The 20,900-nt window shown below is 34.8% G+C and overlaps 1 protein-coding gene across 3 annotated transcripts in view; it reads right to left on the bottom strand.

The window, feature by feature from the left end:
- Positions 1–20,900, bottom strand: part of LOC136409657 (zwei Ig domain protein zig-8-like) — a 251,925-nt gene that overhangs the window by 102,340 nt on the left and 128,685 nt on the right. For 2 of the 3 annotated variants that reach the window (XM_066391323.1, XM_066391322.1), the window contains exon 3: positions 12,129–12,203. The exons of the other annotated variant lie outside the window; for it this stretch is intronic. In XM_066391323.1, the coding sequence (XP_066247420.1) occupies positions 12,129–12,203 (75 nt within the window). The remainder of the gene's footprint in view (positions 1–12,128; positions 12,204–20,900) is intronic. 3 annotated transcript variants of the gene reach the window in all.

Below are 20,900 nucleotides of genomic sequence, written 5' to 3'. Positions count from 1 at the left end.
TATTATATTTTTGGACAATAACATGGAATTCTGATGAAATTTTGCAAAAAACACAATTAAAATTTTAATTTGAGTACTTTGAATTTGGAAAATTTAGCTGTTACGGATTCACATCAATCTCAACTTTTTATTTTAAAATCCTCCAAAAATTCATTCCTTAAAGCTTGACTACATACTTAATTAATAATTGCAAATCAGTCCTTTTTTCAAGCAAATCTCCACCGGAGTCAGCCATTGTACTGCTGTACAAAAAAAAACTCTCAATTTCCTTAATATTGTGTCTAGGGATCTGACATTGAGGTGTGTAACCCTCAGATTAGGTGCCCAGTTCATGCCTTCATCACTTCGTGGCGCTGAATATTCATAAAATGGTTTATTATAATTCCTTACGGCCATAATTCGGAACACAAATATTTTTCTTGATATAAGCGGAACAACCAGACGAAACGAGGATTTAAATAATTTATCTTTCTTGATTTAGATTCCAGTATACTCACGTGTCTTTTCAAGATTATTATCTTACGGGAAGTTGGGGATGAGTCCAGATATGAACAAGAATTGAACTCTTTGAGCTACCTTTAGCAAATACATTTCTTTTGTTCCCTCAATAGTCTTCCATTTTTAAGTTTATTTGGACTACTACTATATTGCCGTTGATTTCCATTCCTTTTAAACCCTCTTGGTTTTTGTATTTCCCATTCCGTTTCACATTTTTTATTTTATTGATGTTTATTTGAGCCGTCCCCAACAGATGAAACCTTGACAGACCGGGATTTCATCTGCTGTGTAAAATTTTAAATTATGTCGTTCCACGGGTTTTCAACATTTAATGTTTTGCTTATACATACTTGAAAAAGATTTTTTCCTTACCTTCAATAAAAAAAAGCCAGTAAGCAAGTAAGAAAAATAAAAGTTGATTATGCTTCCAAAAAATCAATACATTGTCTTGAAATTTTAACTTTACAGGCGTATCCGGTTCAAAAAATTGCTTAAGAAATATTTTTACAGGTTTCGATTATTCTTAAATCAGTAAAATCAAGTTTTCTTTGAAAATGGATAATTTTAACGCTCTCCTAACTTCTCAAAAACCTGAGAAAATAAAGTTTTTGTCGTTACCTTATTAATCTATCTTATTAAAATATCTAGAAGCGTCCACATTTGCCTGGCTTCGTAAATCCTATAGTTTTCAAGATCCTCTTTATGGAATGCAATTTGGGACACATTGTATTTTCGAGAAATCGTAGCACTAAAATTGCTGGAAACTCTTAGAAGAACCTTTTGAGAATTGAAACAAGTTCTTAAAATTTTCCCTTCCATCTCGACCCTTGTTATGAGTTTTAATGCCTTATACAGTCTGTCCCAGATAAGGATGAACAGCATGGGGATCTCGGAAACGGTAATAGATACAAAATGGTTTAAATTGGGAAAAAGTTGAGCAATTTAAAGCAAATTAATAATCTGTTTTTATATCGGCGAAATTCCGAATGGTTACGAAGATATCTGGAAAAAACGAATTTGGCGGTTTTCGTTTTTTGCAAATAACTCTTATACGGTTATAGTTAGAGGAATAAAAGTTTTATATTATTAAAGCACTTTTTTGAGAACTGTTTAGCAGTGTTGCCAGTTTTCTTATTACATCCTTACTTTCGGAGAAAAATGAGTAAACTTTTGATTTTCATATGGGCGTGATATCAATTATTTATATTTTCAAAATCGTCATAAAATTCCCTTTTCAGCCATGTATTACATTTAATATTTTTCTCAGAAACTCTATGAGTTATAGCCATTAAAGCATTTTTTGATAAGTCGGCCATGATTTTGACTTATAGTAATGGTACACATTAAATAAATGAATGCTGTGGAAACGTCAAAATTATTTAAAACTTTTATTCCTCTAACTATAACCGCATAAGAGTTATTTGCAAAAAACGAAAACCGCCAAATTCGTTTTTTTCCGGATATCTTCGTAACTATTCGGAATTTCGCCGATATAAAAACAGATTATTAATTTGCTTTAAATTACCCAACTTTTTCCCAATTTAAACCATTTTGTATCTATTACCGTTTCCGAGATCCCCATGCTGTTCATCCTTATCTGGGACAGACTGTATACGTGGGGAGGGTGAAGACTGTTAAAGTGTATATAAGGATTATATCAACATCCCCTACCTTTCTCGAGAACCCATGAAGCAACATCTTGCAAAACTAAAAAAATTATAAGTTCGACTTTGAAAAAAGTTGCTGTTTTTGCAACTTAAAATTTCCTTGTGCATTTGGCTGAAAGTAATGAAGAAACTTTGTCAAGGAAATAAACAAAAAGAAAACGAGTTTTCCACGATTTAAAAACAAATACTTCTGCACACAGTTTTTGGTGACGTACAAGCAGGTAATATTTCCCCCGCTTGTTTAGTAAAAGCGCGGCTTAACGACCCCCACCGAGAGTTGGGGAAAGTAAACATGTGGAGGGTATCTGCAATTTTATGCCAATTAGATAGACTTGCTGACTTCAGGGAAGAGGCTTTATTTTTCCGTGTCAGCTTTGGAGAATTCATTTAAGAGATTTAAAGGCTTATTCTTCGACTACTTGATTAATTTTTTTGTAATCTGGCATAAATGCGTATATGTAAGATCTGTTAACCGAGCTGAAATTATCATTTATCGCAGCAGTGAGAGAGATCTCCAGTTTCAAATCATACATAAATAAAGCTCGCCAATTAGTTGTTTCTCTGTAGCTGAAACAGATAATGGATATCCATTAAGCCAGGATTTATTCCACAAAGAATTATTTATTATTGTTAAAGGGGAGCCAACCATACTTCCAGAGAGGCAAGAAGTGAAGAGGTGGTAAATTTGCTCTAAGTAAGACTTAATTTAAAATACTCCTTCGCCCTCCATTATTTCATCTAAGCGCCCCACTTTCTTGTTAATATCGAAAATAAATGAGAGCTCTTACAACGAGCACGATTTATAATTTATCGATCGAATATATATTTTAGTTATTACTGTCGATTTGTCTGAGGAAAAATTCTTTCTCGAAGAATGCACGATGTTTCCTACAAAGGAAAATGATTATTAGCATAATTTCCGTTTCCGCGAAATGGAAATACGCAACGCAATTGTGATTTGCTGTCAGACCCATTCAAACATCAGAAGAAGGGAGGTGCAGTGAAAAGATGAGACGATAAAATTGATTTTTGCTCTCGTTATTATTATCATTTGTCAGATTTAGGATTGATGCATAAAAAATGTATGCTTTTAGAAAATATAAATTCAAAATTTAGTAATGAACATCCGCAATGTTGGATCTCTAAATGCGTAAATATACATGGTGTCACACGCCATATTTCACATTTTTACTGCAATATCGGTAATTAGTCATAACTATACAAACGAACAGCTCGTTTCATTAATTTGATGAGAAAATTGCGTTATATGGTAATTTCTTGAATACTTATTAACTAGGTGAGACTGGTAGACTTCGCTTAAAGACGGTTAATGAAAGATCAAAAATTCCCATTGTGAATCAGAAAAGAAAAATCTTCGTCTGTATCCTGAAAGATTCACAGATTAGCACCAGACGTATCCTTAAAGCAACGGGGCTCAGCAAATAATCAATTTCTAAACTTCTACGGACAGAAAAACTGATTCCATATTATTTTAGACTTGTTCAATATTTGTGTCAAAATTTGTGTCAACCCAAAATTGATTTCTGCAATTTGCTACTCCAAAAGCAATATCATGACTCTTTGAGCTTTTATAAAATATTATTCACCAACGAGCCAATGTTTACAAGAAAAGGTATCTTTAATTGGAAAATAACCATTTAATGAGAGAATATCACTTTCAACATCAATTTTCAATTATTGTGTGGTGAAGGATTTTGAGTCTCATTGATCTTCTTGAGAAACGACTTACCTCTAGTTTTTAAGAATGTTTCTCTAACCTCCAGACAATATTTTAGATTTATACAAGGTCGTATTCCTATTTATTTCCCTATATACATGTAAAAGAGATCTTGAATATGAACTTTCCACATCTATAGACTTGATCAGGGGAGTGAAGATCTATGGTCACCACAGTCTCGACTTAAACCCATTAGATTTTTTTGAGCATTTTTGAAATCATTAATATATAAATTCGTACCCAATAACAAGGAGAAGTTGTGAGATAATATTCAAAAAGGTGTAAATACAATTAGAAATAATAACCAAAAACAGTTCAAAGTATGACAAAATTGTGGTAGAATTCTTGGAAAATCTATTGCGGTAGATTAAATTTACTTTAATTAATTTTCTGTAATTTTCAAGATCTAAGTAAGGCTCTTAATTCAACTGCGGATATTATTCATTTCATTAAATAAAGTACACGTTACCTCAAATAATAGTAGGCTATAATTTTTTACTGAATTAAATAAAAATTTTATTATTTCCACATTTTACCTTACCTGTGAGGGCCATCAAGAAAGTAATATTAACAATAGATTGAAAATGCGTGGAATTACTTAATTGAAAATATATCAAAAATCGTTAGAGGTATGATTTTTTTGGCGAATCACTTTATGATGTGGAAGAGTGAACAGTATTATATCTGAATTTGTAAAAATATTGAAGTTATCAAAGCTCATAAAACAGTTAGATAAATTTTTTGTTCTTAGGTAACATCAGCTAGCTTAAAACAGATATTTTAAATCAATTTATCCTAACTAAAGATCTTCTTATTAGCAATTTTAAGTCTGTATATCAAAAATTGTTTTATTCTCAATTTACAGAATAATAAAATACTTTGACACCCTGTAGAATTAAAACAAGGAACTTTTGTGTCAAGCTAGAGTAACTGAATCACTCTTCTTTGTGATTTAGCACGTTATATTTATTTGTACCAATGTTTCTGGAACACCTTGTATGGTTTTCTCTAGCATCAGGTTGCACTGACACTGATATTTAGTATGTTTTCTCCCTTTAAATCATGCATAATTAACATTTTGAGGAACATGTCATCGCTAAGACTTTCGCTTAGCTTAGCGGCTGAATTAAACACCTGTGCCTCGAAGATGACAGATAACCTGAACCCATACAAATAATGTAATGCACCGTTTAAATGCAAACTTAGCTCCCTAGTGAAATAATGGCTTTCATATTTAACAAGGTCCTTAAAAGCAATTGTTAAAGATCTCTATACCTACATGAGAAAAGCTCATTGATATTGTTGTATCGATAAGTTGTCTGCTGCTCTTTATGTAGCGGGATCTCCCAACACATCTAAAATATTAAATAGAAAGTGGGCTGAGTCGCACCAAAAGAGATGTTGGATAATGTGTAAAAATAACTTTATTACTTTTCAATTAAAAGGAATCAATCCCTATCATAGATACGTTTTGTACGTTAGTTATGAAATTTTCCAAAATTGTTTAGTTGCGTTTAGTAAAGTATTAGATGAAGAAGCAAAAAGCATCTAAAATTAGGGTTTTGAGTACTGTTGTTGTGAAACCCACCATATTGTATTAAATACAATGCCTGTCGAAACATACGTACATCTAAAAGACTAAAATACTTAGGTGTATATTTTATCCGCACAACATACAAATGCTACAGAAGCTTTATGAAGAGTAGATCTATGAAAGAATTGAGCAAAATTGTATCTTACTGTTTAATATAAATCCGAATCTATTAAAAAAACATTTGATTTCATAAAAGTATACGTTTTTATTTATAACATTATTAGGTACATTAGTAAAACACAAAAAACTCCTGTGAAGCTGGTTCAGGAAAAGCCTTCAGACAGACTGGATGAAAACTGAGTTTTCAAAGCTACAGGGCCTAAGGTGTATCTATAAAGAATCCATATGGGTGGACAACAATTTTGAATATTCGGATCAATATCCACATGCTACAAAAAACCATTATTACCAAAAAAAATGTAAAATAAATGTGTGAGCAGATATTATTGGGTGATGTTTGATGATGATCCAATTATTTTACCAAGCCGATTGAATGCCGAAAATTTTTTCTTTTTCTTGCCAAATATTATACTGAGGTACTTGAAGATTTGCATTTACAATTACGCTGCGAAATGTGATTTATACACGATAGTGCTCTTTCGCATTTTAGTATGGATGTTGTAACATAAAACGTTCGAGCATTTTTAAACCAGTTTCCAAATCGTTGGATAGGTTGTCGAAATTAATGGCCTCAACATTGGCCACCGCGATCGCCAGATTTAAATAAATGTGACTCTCCGGGGGATTTTAAAAGAATTCGTATGTTCCACGTTCCTTTAAACTGAAGAGGATTTATGGAATCGCATGAATAACAAATATACTATTATAAAAAATTACATTCAATAAATAAAGTAAATTTTTATTCTCGGCGAAGGGTGCATTTATGTGTAAGGGAAAATGAGAACCTTTTTACCTTACTCAGATTTTTTTTCAACAGCATCTTTTCTGTTGATTTTTTACTATTACATAATTAGTTTCATATAAATAATAGTGTTTGTTAAATTTTGTATAGAACGTAATGGAAAAATTTTAATAAAGCGACATCGTTCTAGCGGGTGATGACATAAAAAAAACTCGCAGTAGGCGGCCAACCGTAAACTTAGAAAGTTGATTAAGCCATTTACTATTTACCATCAAACATTTGACAAATAAATAATAACTAATGAATATATCGAAGACATGTTCGGATATTTGAACGCCTACGTGAGGTTCTTTTTTATGATTATCCTTTATTAAAATTCTTCGCAAAAATATTCGACTTCTAAACAGTGACACACTTAATCATGCTTTACTATTATGAAAGTTGCTACAAAAATCCCTATTCAAGAATGTCTTTAAAAAATCATAACATTTTAAGGATGACCCACAGCCTTTAAGCTTTTTGAGCTGCCAGCTACTTTACGTTTCTACTAACTAAAGATGTCAAAACAAAAATGCATTTTCAAAATTTGGTTTTTCTATTAGGTGTACAACTTTGCTTCCGCCGTTTTTGAATAGATGTATGTAGCGGTAAGTAATGATCGAAATAAATAACCCCATGTGGGCATGCAGGAGCCTTGGGCACCTGTTAACATAACCTCATAAAAATATTAGTCTATTTGTGTCTTCATCATAAAGTTATTCGCAATTGAAAATGTCAGTGTACGAGCCAAATTCTCGTCATTTGCGGGAGGTTTTACTTTTCTGCTTCAATATGAAGAAATCTGCTGCTGAGGCTCATCGAATGCTCTCAGATACTTATGGGGAAGCCACTATTAGTGAAAGGACATGTCGTGAGTGGTTTCAGCGCTTCAAGAACGGTGATTTTCACGTCGAAGACCAACATAGCGGTGGAAGAAAGAAGGTTTTCCAAGATGCGAACTTGGAAGCATTACTTGACGAAGACTCGTGTCAAAGTCAACAAGAATTGGCACAATCATTGGGAGTGACTCAACAAACAATCTCAAAACGCCTCAAAGACATGGGAATGATTCAGAAGCAAGGATATTGGGTGCCGTACGAGTTGAAACCAAGAGATATTGACAGGCGTCTGTTCGCTTGTGAACAGTTGCTTGCAAGGCAAAGACGGAAGGGATTTCTGCATCGTATTGTGACTGGGGACGAGAAATGGGTTCATTACGATAATCCCAAACGCAAAAAGACTTGGGGATATCCCGGCCATGCTTCCACGTCGACGGCCAAACCGTCTATTCATGGTTCCAAAATCATGCTCTGTATTTGGTGGGATCAACTCGGCGTAATATATTATGAGCTGTTACAACCAACTGAAACAATCACAGGTGCTCTTTATCGAACCCAATTAATGCGTTTGAGCCGAGCATTGAAAAAGAAACGGCTGCAATACAACGAGAGACATGATAAAGTGATTTTGCAGCACGATAATGCTCGACCCCATGTTGCGCAAGTGGTCAAGAAATACTTGGAAACATTGAAATGGGAAGTCCTACCCCACCCGCCATATTCTCCTGACCTAGCTCCTTCTGATTATCACTTGTTTCGATCCATGGCACATGGGCTAGCTGACCAACACTTCCGGTCTTATGAAGAAGTAAGAAATTGGATAGAATCGTGGATCGCTTCAAAAGATGTCCAATTTTTTCAACACGGGATTCGTATGCTGCCCGAAAGATGGGAGAAAGTAGTGGCCAGCGATGGACAATACTTTGGATCCTAAAGGTATAATTAGTTTTTTACAATAAAATCGCGAAATTCGGAAAAAAAACGGCGGAAGCAAAGTTGTACACCTAATATATTAAAGCATTGCAAAGTACTGAACTTGTTAGAATTTTTTTAAACATTTTTAAGGCCAGTTTTCAGAAAGCGTAACTAGGCTGTCCATTGCATTGCAAATTATCCTGCATATACATATAAAAATATCATTTAAAAATTAAAACATTTTTTTAGCTTTTTCAACAAATTTGAGTGTCGACGTACATATTAGGGACTGGTAAAATAATTGCCTGAAATAGTAGCTCAAATTGATCGGGATAGTAACATAATGCGCCGTTTAAATGCAAATTTATCATCATACTGTAATAATTATTTTTATAGTTAACGTGGCCCTTTAAATGCAATAGCTAAAAAGCTTTGCAGCTTCATAGCAAAAGTGCATTGATATTGTTGCATATAAAAGTTGTCTAACGAACTTCCGAAGTCGATGCCAGATCGAACTTGAATAAAGTTTCCACTGAATTTATTTTATTTATGAAACTCCTCACTCGGTTAAAGTTTCTCGTTCAATTTACGAATTTGTCCCAGCAATCAGATCTTGATGCAACGTAACCGGGGGAATAATTTATTGTTGATAGAAACTGAGTGTTGCAACAAACCTCGATATAGACAAGAGCGGGTATAGACAATAGAGCCGTTTTTTTTCTTGATAAGTTGTGAGATTTATATAGTAAAGCCTGAGTTATATCGTTGTTGGCTGGTTGCGAGTCGAGTTCTTAAAGGATTATCGATTTCTGTTCGGATTTTTAGCGAAGGACATTGAATAATAATTCCCTTAGAGACTATAGCGCAGCCTATATTCATAACATGCTATCAGGATATGACCTCTGCAATAAAGTTTTACAGGTGATTGATCGTAAAAATACTTTTGAAGAGCGGAAAGAAAAGGAAAATTATAATCTTCATAATTCTTACCGGTATCTAAGTCTGCAATGGTTTCATGAAGAATAATAAAATTTAATAATTAGTAGCGAAATAAACAAAATTTGCAAGCATAATAATTATTTTGGACCTCGAAATAATATTTTCCCACTGCGTTTGGAAAGTAAATATTTCATTTACTTTCCGCTGTATTGTGGTTCTATGCGCAGCTTTTCCGTACATGAATAATATATAGCGCAGAAACAAAGTTTTGACTTTCTTTTAAATAAATACGCATTCGTTCGGAATGAATGATGAAACAAATATCACCACCCTGTCTCCTCTATTGTTAGTCGTGTTTAAAAGGAGAAGAAAAACTACATTTCCACTTGTACGGAAAAAGAAATCTCGTCGCAAACAATATTTCGAGCGGTAAAAAATTCAGAGACGGAAATAAGCACATTTTAAATCTGAATGAATCATAGAGAATTTAACATTACGATGTGAATTCGTGCTTCAGCGCACTCGTATGCCCTTTTGATTTGAGACACGATGTACACACACAACTCAATTGTTTTTTAATCGTCTTAAGCCGGATCTGGTTTCTGGTGGTGAATTTCTCTAATAATTTCACGCCACGAACTTAATAACACGAATTGTCTTCATTCCCTTGCAGAAATGTCAGGTCCCACTGCATAAATCGTTTGAAGTAATTATCTTATCTGTGAGCAAAGGCGAAGAAAAACCATCAGAATTCCCGTTTATAATCTCACAAAATTTATTTCCCCGCAAATGCAAGTTCAGTCAAGTTAATGTCGAGGCTTTTTTTTTAAATGGCGCCACTTTTCTTCTTAAGTTTAGTTCTATTTGTGTCCCACTGTCAAGTGTTTTTTTCTAAAGAAAAAATGCGTAAATTTTCAGGGAATAAAAAAAAACAATATTATGTCAAAAATGCACTATCTTGTGAAAATACATAGGACCTGCGAGTTTAATGTACGATTTAAATTTTCCAGAATATAAGAGAGGACGTAAAAGGGTAGGTACCGAGTATTTCGTATAAAATTCCATTGTATAATTTTTTAAAAATTGTTGGCTCAGAATTTGTAAATACTGTAATATACGAGGCATCAAAAATTGCTTTTTTAAATAGAACACTCTGTATATTTTTGCATTTTAAAATTCTTGTCGGAATTCTAAAACTGTTTCAGGTAATAGAATAACGATCCCAATTAGACCAAAACGATTTTGACATTCTTGTCCTATCCTTTTAAAATTTAAAGCATTTTAGAAAATTTATTAGTACTTCCAAGGGATTCTTTGAGAGCTTACGAGAGAATTACGACAAACGTATAAAATTTCCAGAATAAAATTTAGTCTTTACTTGGAGAGGTTTCTTTAACGACCTATCGAAATGCCCAAGAATTTAAATGTGAGCTATTACTTTTAAAATTTTAAAAATTGCTTGAAAATAAGAATTGATTTTCAAAAATGTGTCAAAAAAATCCCCTGAAAATAAGAAATATACTGTATGTCTTATGAAGGTGTTCGTTTATTTCAAAATACTAGACTAATGAATAATTGAAATTCATAAAAATATCCAAATATCCACTTTTCTTCCACAAAATTGTTTTATTTATATCAAAGCTCTATTTGATAAAGTCTCTAAGTAAGAATACATTTTAGCAATAGTGCTACTTATTATATGTCACACTGTTTAGGCCAGAGACTTTCTAAGATCCTGCCTAACAGTAGTGACTGCCTCACTAAACACTCGCGAAGTAATCCACTTACGCTTGTGTGATTTGTTTTTTACCGAAGAACCAGACGGTTACCGTCGTAAATTGATAGAGTTCAAAGGTTTCGAGAGTAAAGGAAACACTGTCGCACTAATTAACACTACTTTTACTTACACAATAGTTCTTGTACAGACACATAACAGAAAAGAGAGCAAGAATCGTAATCACAGAGCTCAACACGGGATGCACGAGATCTGGTATTGTGGTGTACATCGCGAGATGAATTCTTTCGACCTCTCTTGGAAAGCTTTCTTTTTTAGAGTGTCTTCGGTCGCGGACTTCCGAGCCTTCCAAAAGGGACACCCCCTCTTTTCTTGGTGGGAGACTTAGGACCTTCAACCCTCTTTTCCAATTACACCCGTTGCCGTCTTCGGTTTCTTTTTACGAAGGATGAGATCGGAAATTCCAAGATGGTTTATGGCCGCTCGTTTTTGTCATGAGCCCGAAGTACAGTAACACAGATGCTCGGGTCTTATTATTGTATCTGCAGTTCGGCATGTAATGGTACGTCGAGGATCGGTCTAGTGTATTTTTTTTGTTTATTGTCGAATTGCTTAGGCCCAATAATTCATTTGGGGTATCTTTATGTTGGGAAATTCCCAATACACACGTAAACATTTGTAAAACTGCAAAATCAAAAAAATAGGTCCTCAACCATGTGATGTTCTAAGAATGGGACTAAGAATGAGAGAAATCTTTTGTAAATACAGTTAGATATTTGAGAATTATGTAATTCTGGAGAAGTTTCCAAATAAATTCAAGTTCACATCCTCAATCATTTCCAAAAATCTAAAACTTTAATTTAATTCGTTTAACAACAAATTTTTTAACAACGTGTATTCTTTAATAACTAAAAATATTTGGAATAGAAAGGTAAACAGTTTATATGAATTCTGTTCCCAGATTAGTTCAGGTTCTATAATTAAAGATTATGACTCTAAAAACTTCCTTAAGAATAATCTGTGCATCAATCGAGTTAAAGATTTTACGAGTTACCATTATGAACTTTAATAATTTATTTGACTTTATCAATTTAAAACCTGATTTGTTTAGCTTAGTCTCTTGATAATTTTAGTAACAAGACTTTAAAAAAATTAAGCCTCGGAAGAAATGAATATTTCATAGCCTTCGGCTAAGTTTTCTAATTTAATTTTTGTTTTAAAATGGTAAATCTGACAAATTGGCGAATGCACTTTCTATTTGTATTAATTGTAGAAGCAATATTTAATACGAAACATACATACTTAATGAGGTTTCAGCTCCCATACGAGTCCCATCATAATTCTCTCGTATGATCGTGGAGAAACACTCGCTGATACCTGGAAATAAAGTGTTAAATTAATAAAAGTGATTCCACTAGATTCAACTGGATAGTTTTATGGTTCTACATTTAGTTGATTAGTTTATGTCTGCCTAGTTCAACACGGCTTCATTTTAAAGAGGTATAATTTATTTTACTCGGACAAAGATATATTACTCGACGATTAGACATTTCCGGGGGCCATAATTTTTTCCTGAAGAGAACTTTTAACCTATTTACAGATTAAATTTTCCGGGGGGAGCAACAGGATTACAAAAACCGTTCAGAACTCCTCAAAAGGAACTTTTTGTCAGGCGTGATCTTGTCGGTCAAAGACGACGCCGAATATATTTTGGATCCCTTTTTTTATTCAGCTCCTTTTTAATATTTAAAAAGGCGAATTTATTCGCTAGGAAAAGGCATTAATACATGTCAAGTGAAGTACACGAGTGTATAGGCGGGATAAATCTATGTTCAATGCGACGCAAAATTGAAAACCGCTGTCACCTATTATATAGTTTTAACTCGAATCTATATTTCTCGTTGTAGTTCCACTTCTCCAAGATAATATTAAATTGTCATCGCGAATAATATGTTCCACGTTATGGGCTATTTATATGCGAAATGTACGATTGCATTTCGAGTTTCAATAGAGGTAACAGATAATGACTTGGAACTCGTTGTTATTTGCATAATTCAATTTCCCTCGATAGAGCTCTCAGTTTGTACACAATTTTTTTACCACACATTTTGTCGCTTTATTAAGACCTCGGCCCAGTTTGCGAGCAACAAAGCACAATTATTCACGATTATAATTCTCCTTAGCCTTTAAGGCGAAGTATAATTATTAGGGGCCGCCTCCCTTTAAGATTAGTTACCACAAGCCTATTCTGAATTTTCAGCTGCAAGGGTGTACTACTAAATCCTTTTACATGTAAATAGAGCAATGAGACTAAACTGTCGCGGGGTAAATTCACAAAACCTTATCTCTCGACTCTAAACAAAATGACCGTCAGATACTATTAAATTATGCCATTCCGGGATTTGCGCCCCTTATTATAACCCCGTTTTTTGGGCCCCTTCCAACCAAATACCAATTAAAGTACGAATAGTAAGCTTAAGATTAATTTTAGAGCCAATTCCAATATCTGCAATATCCTCATTGTGTAGCTGCAGTTCGATAAGAGTACCCATTAATTCATGTTGAGCTATCCTATATCATAGTCACTTTTCGGCTTTACGGTATTACATAGTTAATGTTCAGTTTTCGGGCTCAATCTACCAAGATATTTGGAGAAAATATAATAGTTTTCTTGTCATTGAATTGGGTTCCACTTCTCTGGTTTTAGAAACAAAACAGTGAACAAAAAGCGTCCGGGAAACTGGAAAAAAGTGATTTTATTTTGAATTATTTTTTATAAATCTTGTAGTATACAAAACTCAAAAACATTTTTCTGAAAAAAAAAGGAAAGAGGGGGGGAAGGGGAGAAATTTCCTTCCGTGGAATACTTGTCCGAAGGCTCTGCTAAATATCTTCTGTATAAACTCCCTCTAAGGTTAAAGTTAAGATTATGATAAATAATCAATGGTTTATACGTCAAATCGTTAGCTTACACTCAGTTCAGGTTTAAACCTTAGCTCTTTAATCTTGCAGTAATATTTTTAATTAATATTTTATAATTCAATACCTCTGCTACAAACTTGTCCAAATCAAGTTCTACTATATCTTGTAGTTTCTGAGGTATGGCGTCACTTTGTGTTATAATATACTCATGATTTTAAAAATGTCTCAAAAGATAAAAGTGTTTCAAACTGAATCTTTAAGCCTCTATGATTTCAACTAAGACATTTAGGTTCAACATATCAATCGATTAGTTCAAAAAATAGCATCTACAAATTTTTTTTTTAAATTGCTAAGGGATGGAGCGAGATATACCCACTTTCTGCCACTTTTCACGTTTTGAGTGCTAAATGGTCTTAAATTGCAGCCTAAATGAATCGCGTAGATAACGCGAGTAGTTATGTCCAGACCGATTTATAATGTTTTTAAATGCTTTTTAGTTTCTGATATATGGCGTTACTTTAATTCCTAGTCTTGGGATTTTCAACATCAAACTTCCTTATACTATATTTTTAATAATTCAATAAATACTTGAGCGAACGTATAGGTGCCAATGAACATTTTAAGGGAACTTTTTCCAAATTAATTCGAATCTCGCTTATGACTTATGCACTTATGATATCGAATTTTCAGCATGTGAAATTACAACAAAAATGAAAATATACTAAGCATATATAAACTAAAATAAATTGTGGAATTAGATTGTGACGATAGAAAACCAATGGTTCATTTGTGCTATCATTTAAAGGCGTTAACATACATTTTGATGAATTCTGCCTCATTGCTCTGCACTTGCTTAATATTTAAGAATTTCTGCCATGTACCCGTGTGATACATTTTTAGATAAAAAATTTCTATGCTCCGTTATAACTCGCGTATCGCAGGTATATTGGAAAATAAACATTTCCAAGCAGCCGCTGGCATTTTTAGCAATTTTAATGTTTACCAAGTTCCGCTCTACCGACTGTTTTATCAAGTTCGAAAGATCGTTATCGAATTAAAATGTTTTGCCAATTTAATCTCTTGCAAACGTCATTTCCGCTTTATAGCAAAAGAGGGATGTATACAATCTTATGTGCATATGCAATGCATAATGTGCAACGGAAAAAACAACCTCGCGGAACTTAAGAAACAAATTTCTATTTCAACTTAAACCCAAGCAATCCTTTTTAAGTCGTTGCAAACGAAGGTTTGTAATTTAGAGAGAATACTAGAAGCTGAAATTGAAATATTCCATAACAGAATTCGAAATAATACAGGAAAAGAACATTCGCTGCAACATATATCAAAGCGTTTTGCATTTTAATCTGCCAAGGGTGCTGCTCTGTTGTTCAGTTCGGTCGAGAAACAGCAAGATTTTTATGTTGCGAGTGCTTTTTGCTTCTTTGCCATCAAGATATATTCAAGATCCTCAGTTCTTTTTTTACTGTGACCGTAATTACAAGTGTTATGGATTATTTGTAAATCCTCTTGGAAGATATTTCTTATTTTTATATCTTTCACACGAATTCTTTGTCTGTAGTGTTTGAAAGTTTAAAACCCTCGTGAAAAGTTAAGAGTTGGTAACGTTAATATTACGAGAAAGCAAAAATTAAAGGAAATGGTCTTTCCCTTCGTATCCGAGTTGTAATAAAGAAAAATAATATGGTAGGATTTATTTAAAAATGAATCACTTTTAATCTCCGACGTTGGTTCTCGCCGGGGATATATATATTTTTCAACAAATATATAACATCCAGTCAGTAACAGGAGCTTAGAAAACGCAACACCTCAAAGAAATCATTTTTCACAGCTGTTTATTATTACATTTTCTTCGTTTCGCTTTTGGGTTTCCAAAGCAAAAAACGGTAATTATGCAATCCACCTTTTTTGACATCGGACACCACACAATGGCTCGTCAACAAAGGTAATTTATAAGGAACCATAATTTCATAAAGAGCCTATAAAATTTAATGATTTCGTCCTAAAATTTGAAAACTAATTTCGACGTTCCCCGAGATAATATTTTACATAAAACAGCCATTAGCCTTTATTTCCCACACCATTTGCCTTCAAGAGACATCCGCAATTTATTTGCTCAATAAGTAATATCCCCAAAACTTTCAACAAACTAAGGTTACAAGACTTCGAACTTCTTCGCTACATTAAAATTATTAAATTAATCATCTTACAAATTTAATTATTCATCCGATTAATGTACCAAATATTCTTTAGGTATTTAATTCTAAAATTCACTAAATCTATCATTTTTTAAAGTCAGACACTGACGCATTTACAGTGTTTAAATTACGTAACATCAATCAATAATGGTTGTTGCGCCAAATATACACAGAGGACGTAAATAATTTTAATAGGACACAATTCATATTTCACGATTTTGATGCAGAGTTCAAAAGTATCCAACTCCCTGGTGCATATTCAAATTGGAGCTAGAAAGAAAGCTTGTGTGGTTTCACTTTGTGCTCAAAAAACCCGTAAAATCCGAAATCTGTAACATAAATACAAATTCTGAGGTTGCAACTCAAGTAAATTCCGTAGTTTTATGGTTTCAAGTGGGGCAAAAAGTCATACGTTTCAAAATTCTAGACGGAAGATTCGGGGAATTAAATGATAAATTATGGTAATGAAAAAATCTTCAAAGACAAGAACTACGAAAAAAAAATCTAATATTGACTTCAGAGGTTAAAATATTCCAAAATTATGATGAAAATTAAAATTTTACGTGAGCACACTTGACAGTTTACAGTTTTTTAAGTACGTTTAAAACGTATATTTCTAGCATTTATATTAAAACTGAAAATTTTTTCAGGGTTAAACAGTTACCTCCTGGCATTTCATGCACTTCTGTGGTGGACATTATCAAAGGTCATGCGGGCCATAGACGAATTTAAGTAATTTATTTTTCCTAATTTTTATAACTAAAAAAACTAGACCATGGAAGTGTCTTTGTAATTGTACGGGCCAAGATAATATTAACTGGAAATTATAGTTATCAACTAGTACCATATAAGTTCGAAAGTGGAACTTAAAGAACGTCGAGGCAACGAAATAAAAAGAGGACAGATTGGATCAAACCACGGAACCGCTATCGTTGACTTACCCTGTACGAACAAAAAGAATGAAGTAAGTTGGCTTCGGTAAAATGTCGCATTAAGCCCTACAGGGTCGAGATAGCGGAAAAGAAAGCCGCACTAACTACAATCAATATACGAACATAATAAAAATGTGGGGTAGGAAATGGACGTTATCGAAAATTAAAGTTGTATAGTACGGAGGTCGATAGCGGTTTATATTAAGCCGCGTTGTGTCCCCATTTTGCAAACTGATATGGTTTAATGAACCGAATCTAAGCAGTCAGTAATTTAGATTCTCAACCATTATTCACTCCAATTACGGTCCAATGGTGCCGATATTAAAGGAGAGAAGTTAATTTTCATTGCTCGCCATTGGCTGAATAACTGCCGAATAGACCAAATACCTCTTTTCGCATTTTGGAGTTTCGGCAATCAATTTTATAGCGGGAGCGCATCTGCACAATGCACATACAACGAAAAAATCCGGGATTTATTTTAACCCCGTTCCCCCTGTTTTTCTATTCACTGCGGGGTTATGTAAGAATTTCTGTGAGAGCTATCTGCTTCTAAGAGTTCAATAAACATTGGCCGAGACTTATCAGTATATCACAGACACACAGGCAGCCGTAAAAACACGCTCGACGTTATTGAAAGACCATGGATAACTTCAATTTTTCCTCGCATCTGCAGCTTTAAAGCACGCCCTAAAATGTCGGAGTTATTGGAAGTTTAAACTCCTTAGACCCAAAACTCCAAACCAGTTACCGTGGCCAAAGAAAAGCTTTTTAAGGTCTAAACTCTGTTTTGTGATGTAAATGAAGAACAGCTCGCCAACAAATAATGGGTCTGCTTTTGGCACCCCCTAAAAGAGCAAAGTTTTGTTTTAATGGCGTGATCGATTTATAAAAGTTGAATGGACAAACTCCCCTGGCTTAATTATCTTATATTCAGATTTTTATCTTACACGGACATGATTTCTGGAGGAACTCTGCTGAAACGAGTAGCAAACATACACATGTGGGGTGCATATGCAAGTAACGACCCAAGACATGAATGCACGAATAATATGCTTTTAAAGATAGCGACTGTCTGCAACAGAAGGCTGAGTGTATCGTCGAGATAAATGAAACAAATTACACTTTTTCCGAAGTACATTCATGTAGGAAAAAGGGGGAGTTTTTATGTCAAATATTCTTACGTCGTTTTTGCCCTTAGCACGCATAGATACCCATTAGGTGTATATATTTGTGAATTTCTAGGTGGTAAATAACTCATTTTTGAAAGTTAATGAAGATGCTCAAAGATCGCTTAAAGAGAAATATGAATAGAGACCTGCAAAAGTATTTATCTAAGAAGTGTTTGCGCGGATGATTAGCAAAGTATTGACGAAAGCAAAAGATTTCCGTAAAATTTAAGTAAGAAATAGAAAGAAAAGATTATGTTGGGAAACCCAGAGACATTTCTACTTATTCGTTTCATCAGGTGTGTATGCGTACAAAGTAGATATGCACACACATCATGAAACATATACCCAAAGACACGCACATTTGGGTGTAACGTTGAATAGATGGAAAAAGAAAAGAATAAGGAATCTGAACTACTCCTGCTTGTGGTTTCCATTTTCTTTATTGAATATTTTTCAAGGTACACTCGCATGCCCTTAAATATCATCTTCGAACTGACAGTATAAAAATATATCAAAATAATTGTGGGATTTATCTTTTATTCGGTTGTCTAGGGTTTATGTATAATTGGGATAGGGTACAATACGAAGCTTAAATGGTAACTTAATTAGTAAAAACTCGCGTCACTTAGTTCGTCGTTCACTCCGGATATCAAAGAGCGCGATTCTCCTTGTCACAAATCTTAAATATTAAACCTGGGGGTAATAAACCAGTGTCGTACCTCGAGTAGAGGCCAGCGACAGTTACAACATCTGGCTGCTGCGAGCCAGCACCACGAACCATCCTTTGTTTGAGCCCTTAGCAACCATCCTCCGGCCCTTCTTCCTTGGTTCAAACAAAGAGATGTTCGCTTTTTGGGTTTTTTCCGTGACACAGATTCTAGGAGGTTACTGGGAGAACCCAGCAACAGCCGAGAATCACTCGAACTCAGGTACGATACGCATGGGCGTAACATCGAGGTACCTCACTTTTTAATCCCCCTCGGTTCCTCAACCCTAATTTAACTAATACTATCTAACAAATATTCGGACTTTCCCGTTGGTGTCTCGATTTGGTCAGACAGTAATAATTACATTTAGAAGAGTTAGAGCGATCTGACGAGCGGATCCTACATTCGGCCATTCTGACTAGCAATCCGCCTCGGATTCGCTATCATTATCGACCCATGGCTTCATGTATTCGGCACAGGTAGAGGTGCGTCCCGGTCCTTCGTGGGTGCCCACCTTAATGACCTCGTATCGCTCATTGGGCAGAACCTCGATGACCTCATAAGGACCAAGAAATTTCTTACACAGTTTCAGCCCGCCCCCGAACTGCGTTCTTTTTATGGCCACTAAATCCCTCCGTTTATACTTTGTCGCTTTCTTCCGCCTTAAATTATATTGCCTCCTGTTTTCTTCTTGCGCCTTCAAAATTTGCTTTTTGCTATCTTCACGTAGTCTTTCCCTTTTTGCGTCGAAATTCTTGATTATCTCCTTTTCCAGCATTTCCTTAATGCGAATCTCCTCATTATGCCTCATCCGGACACCAAACAATACCTCGAACGGTGTAGCATCGATACTCCTTTGCAGTGTGGAATTCAAAGCAGTTTGCACCTTATCTACTTTGTCATACCACCTACTAGGATTTTCCATGCTCAGTTTCGTAAGGACAGGGATAATCGTGCGATTAACCCGTTCCACTTGACCGTTCCCTCGAGGTACTCCGGTGGTGACAGTGACGTGTTGGATCCCCTCATGTTCACAATAATCGCTGAATTCCTTCGACGTGAACGCAGTACCTTTGTCTGTAATTATTCTTGACGGATTTCCAAAATTTTTCTGTTGCGTTCTTAATTTGTCGATGGTTTCCCGCGACGTCGTCGACTTGGTAGTGTACAGCCAAACGAATTTCGAGAAGTCCTCTACTACGGCCAATATATGCTGGTAATTTTTATTTGTTGAAGGCAGAGGTCCTAAATGGTCAATATGGTAAGTGTATAGCGGTCCTTCGTCCTTGGCTATCGGGTGCAGCATTCCCTCTTTCTTTCCTTCTTTTCTGTTTCCCAGAATGCAGGCCACACAATTCTTAATAACAGTATGAATCTTTTCTTTCAACTTCGGTATATGGAACTCTCTTTTGACGATTTCCTCCACTTTTGCAATGCCAAAATGGCCTATTTCGTGCGTTTTCTTTATGACCCCGGACTGCATCGACTTCGGTACGACTATTAATTCCAACCCATTGTCGTATTTGTACAAAATACCGTTCTTTACTAAATAGCCTTGGTAATCTTCAGTGCTGGCAATTTTCTTGACAGCCTGGACGAACTCATCTCCTTCTTGCGCCGCTTTTAATCGCCGCAGAGTCCCTTCTTCGTCATTAATTTCAGTTAGAGTCATTACGGCTGGATATCGACTCAGAGCGTCCACATGGGCCATTCGACGGCCACTTCGGTGCTCTATAACGTATGAATATTCTTCCAACAGTAATGCCCATCGTGCTACTCTCGTAGTCAAGTCTTTCTTATCCATAGTCTTCTGGAAAGCGGAACAATCCGTGACTATCTTGAAATTACTGCCTAAGAGGTAGACTCTAAATTTCTTGACAGCTTGTATCACAGCCAGAACCTCCAGTTCGTAGCTGTGGTATCGTTCTTCAGCTGGTGTCGTTTTCTTACTCATATAATATACAGGGTGGAATTTATTGTCGTCGTTGGATTTCTGCATCAAGCAAGCGCCGTAACCATACTTACTTGCATCAGTATGTAATTGGGTTTCACCATCTTGCCTGTAAATATACAGGACTGGTTCACTAGTTAGTAATTCCTTCAACGTCTCATATGCCCGTCTTTGTTC

This window comes from Euwallacea similis, chromosome 6, assembly GCF_039881205.1.
Source record: "Euwallacea similis isolate ESF13 chromosome 6, ESF131.1, whole genome shotgun sequence".
Taxonomy (NCBI): domain Eukaryota; kingdom Metazoa; phylum Arthropoda; class Insecta; order Coleoptera; family Curculionidae; genus Euwallacea; species Euwallacea similis.
This window is presented reverse-complemented; position numbering and strand designations above follow the sequence as displayed.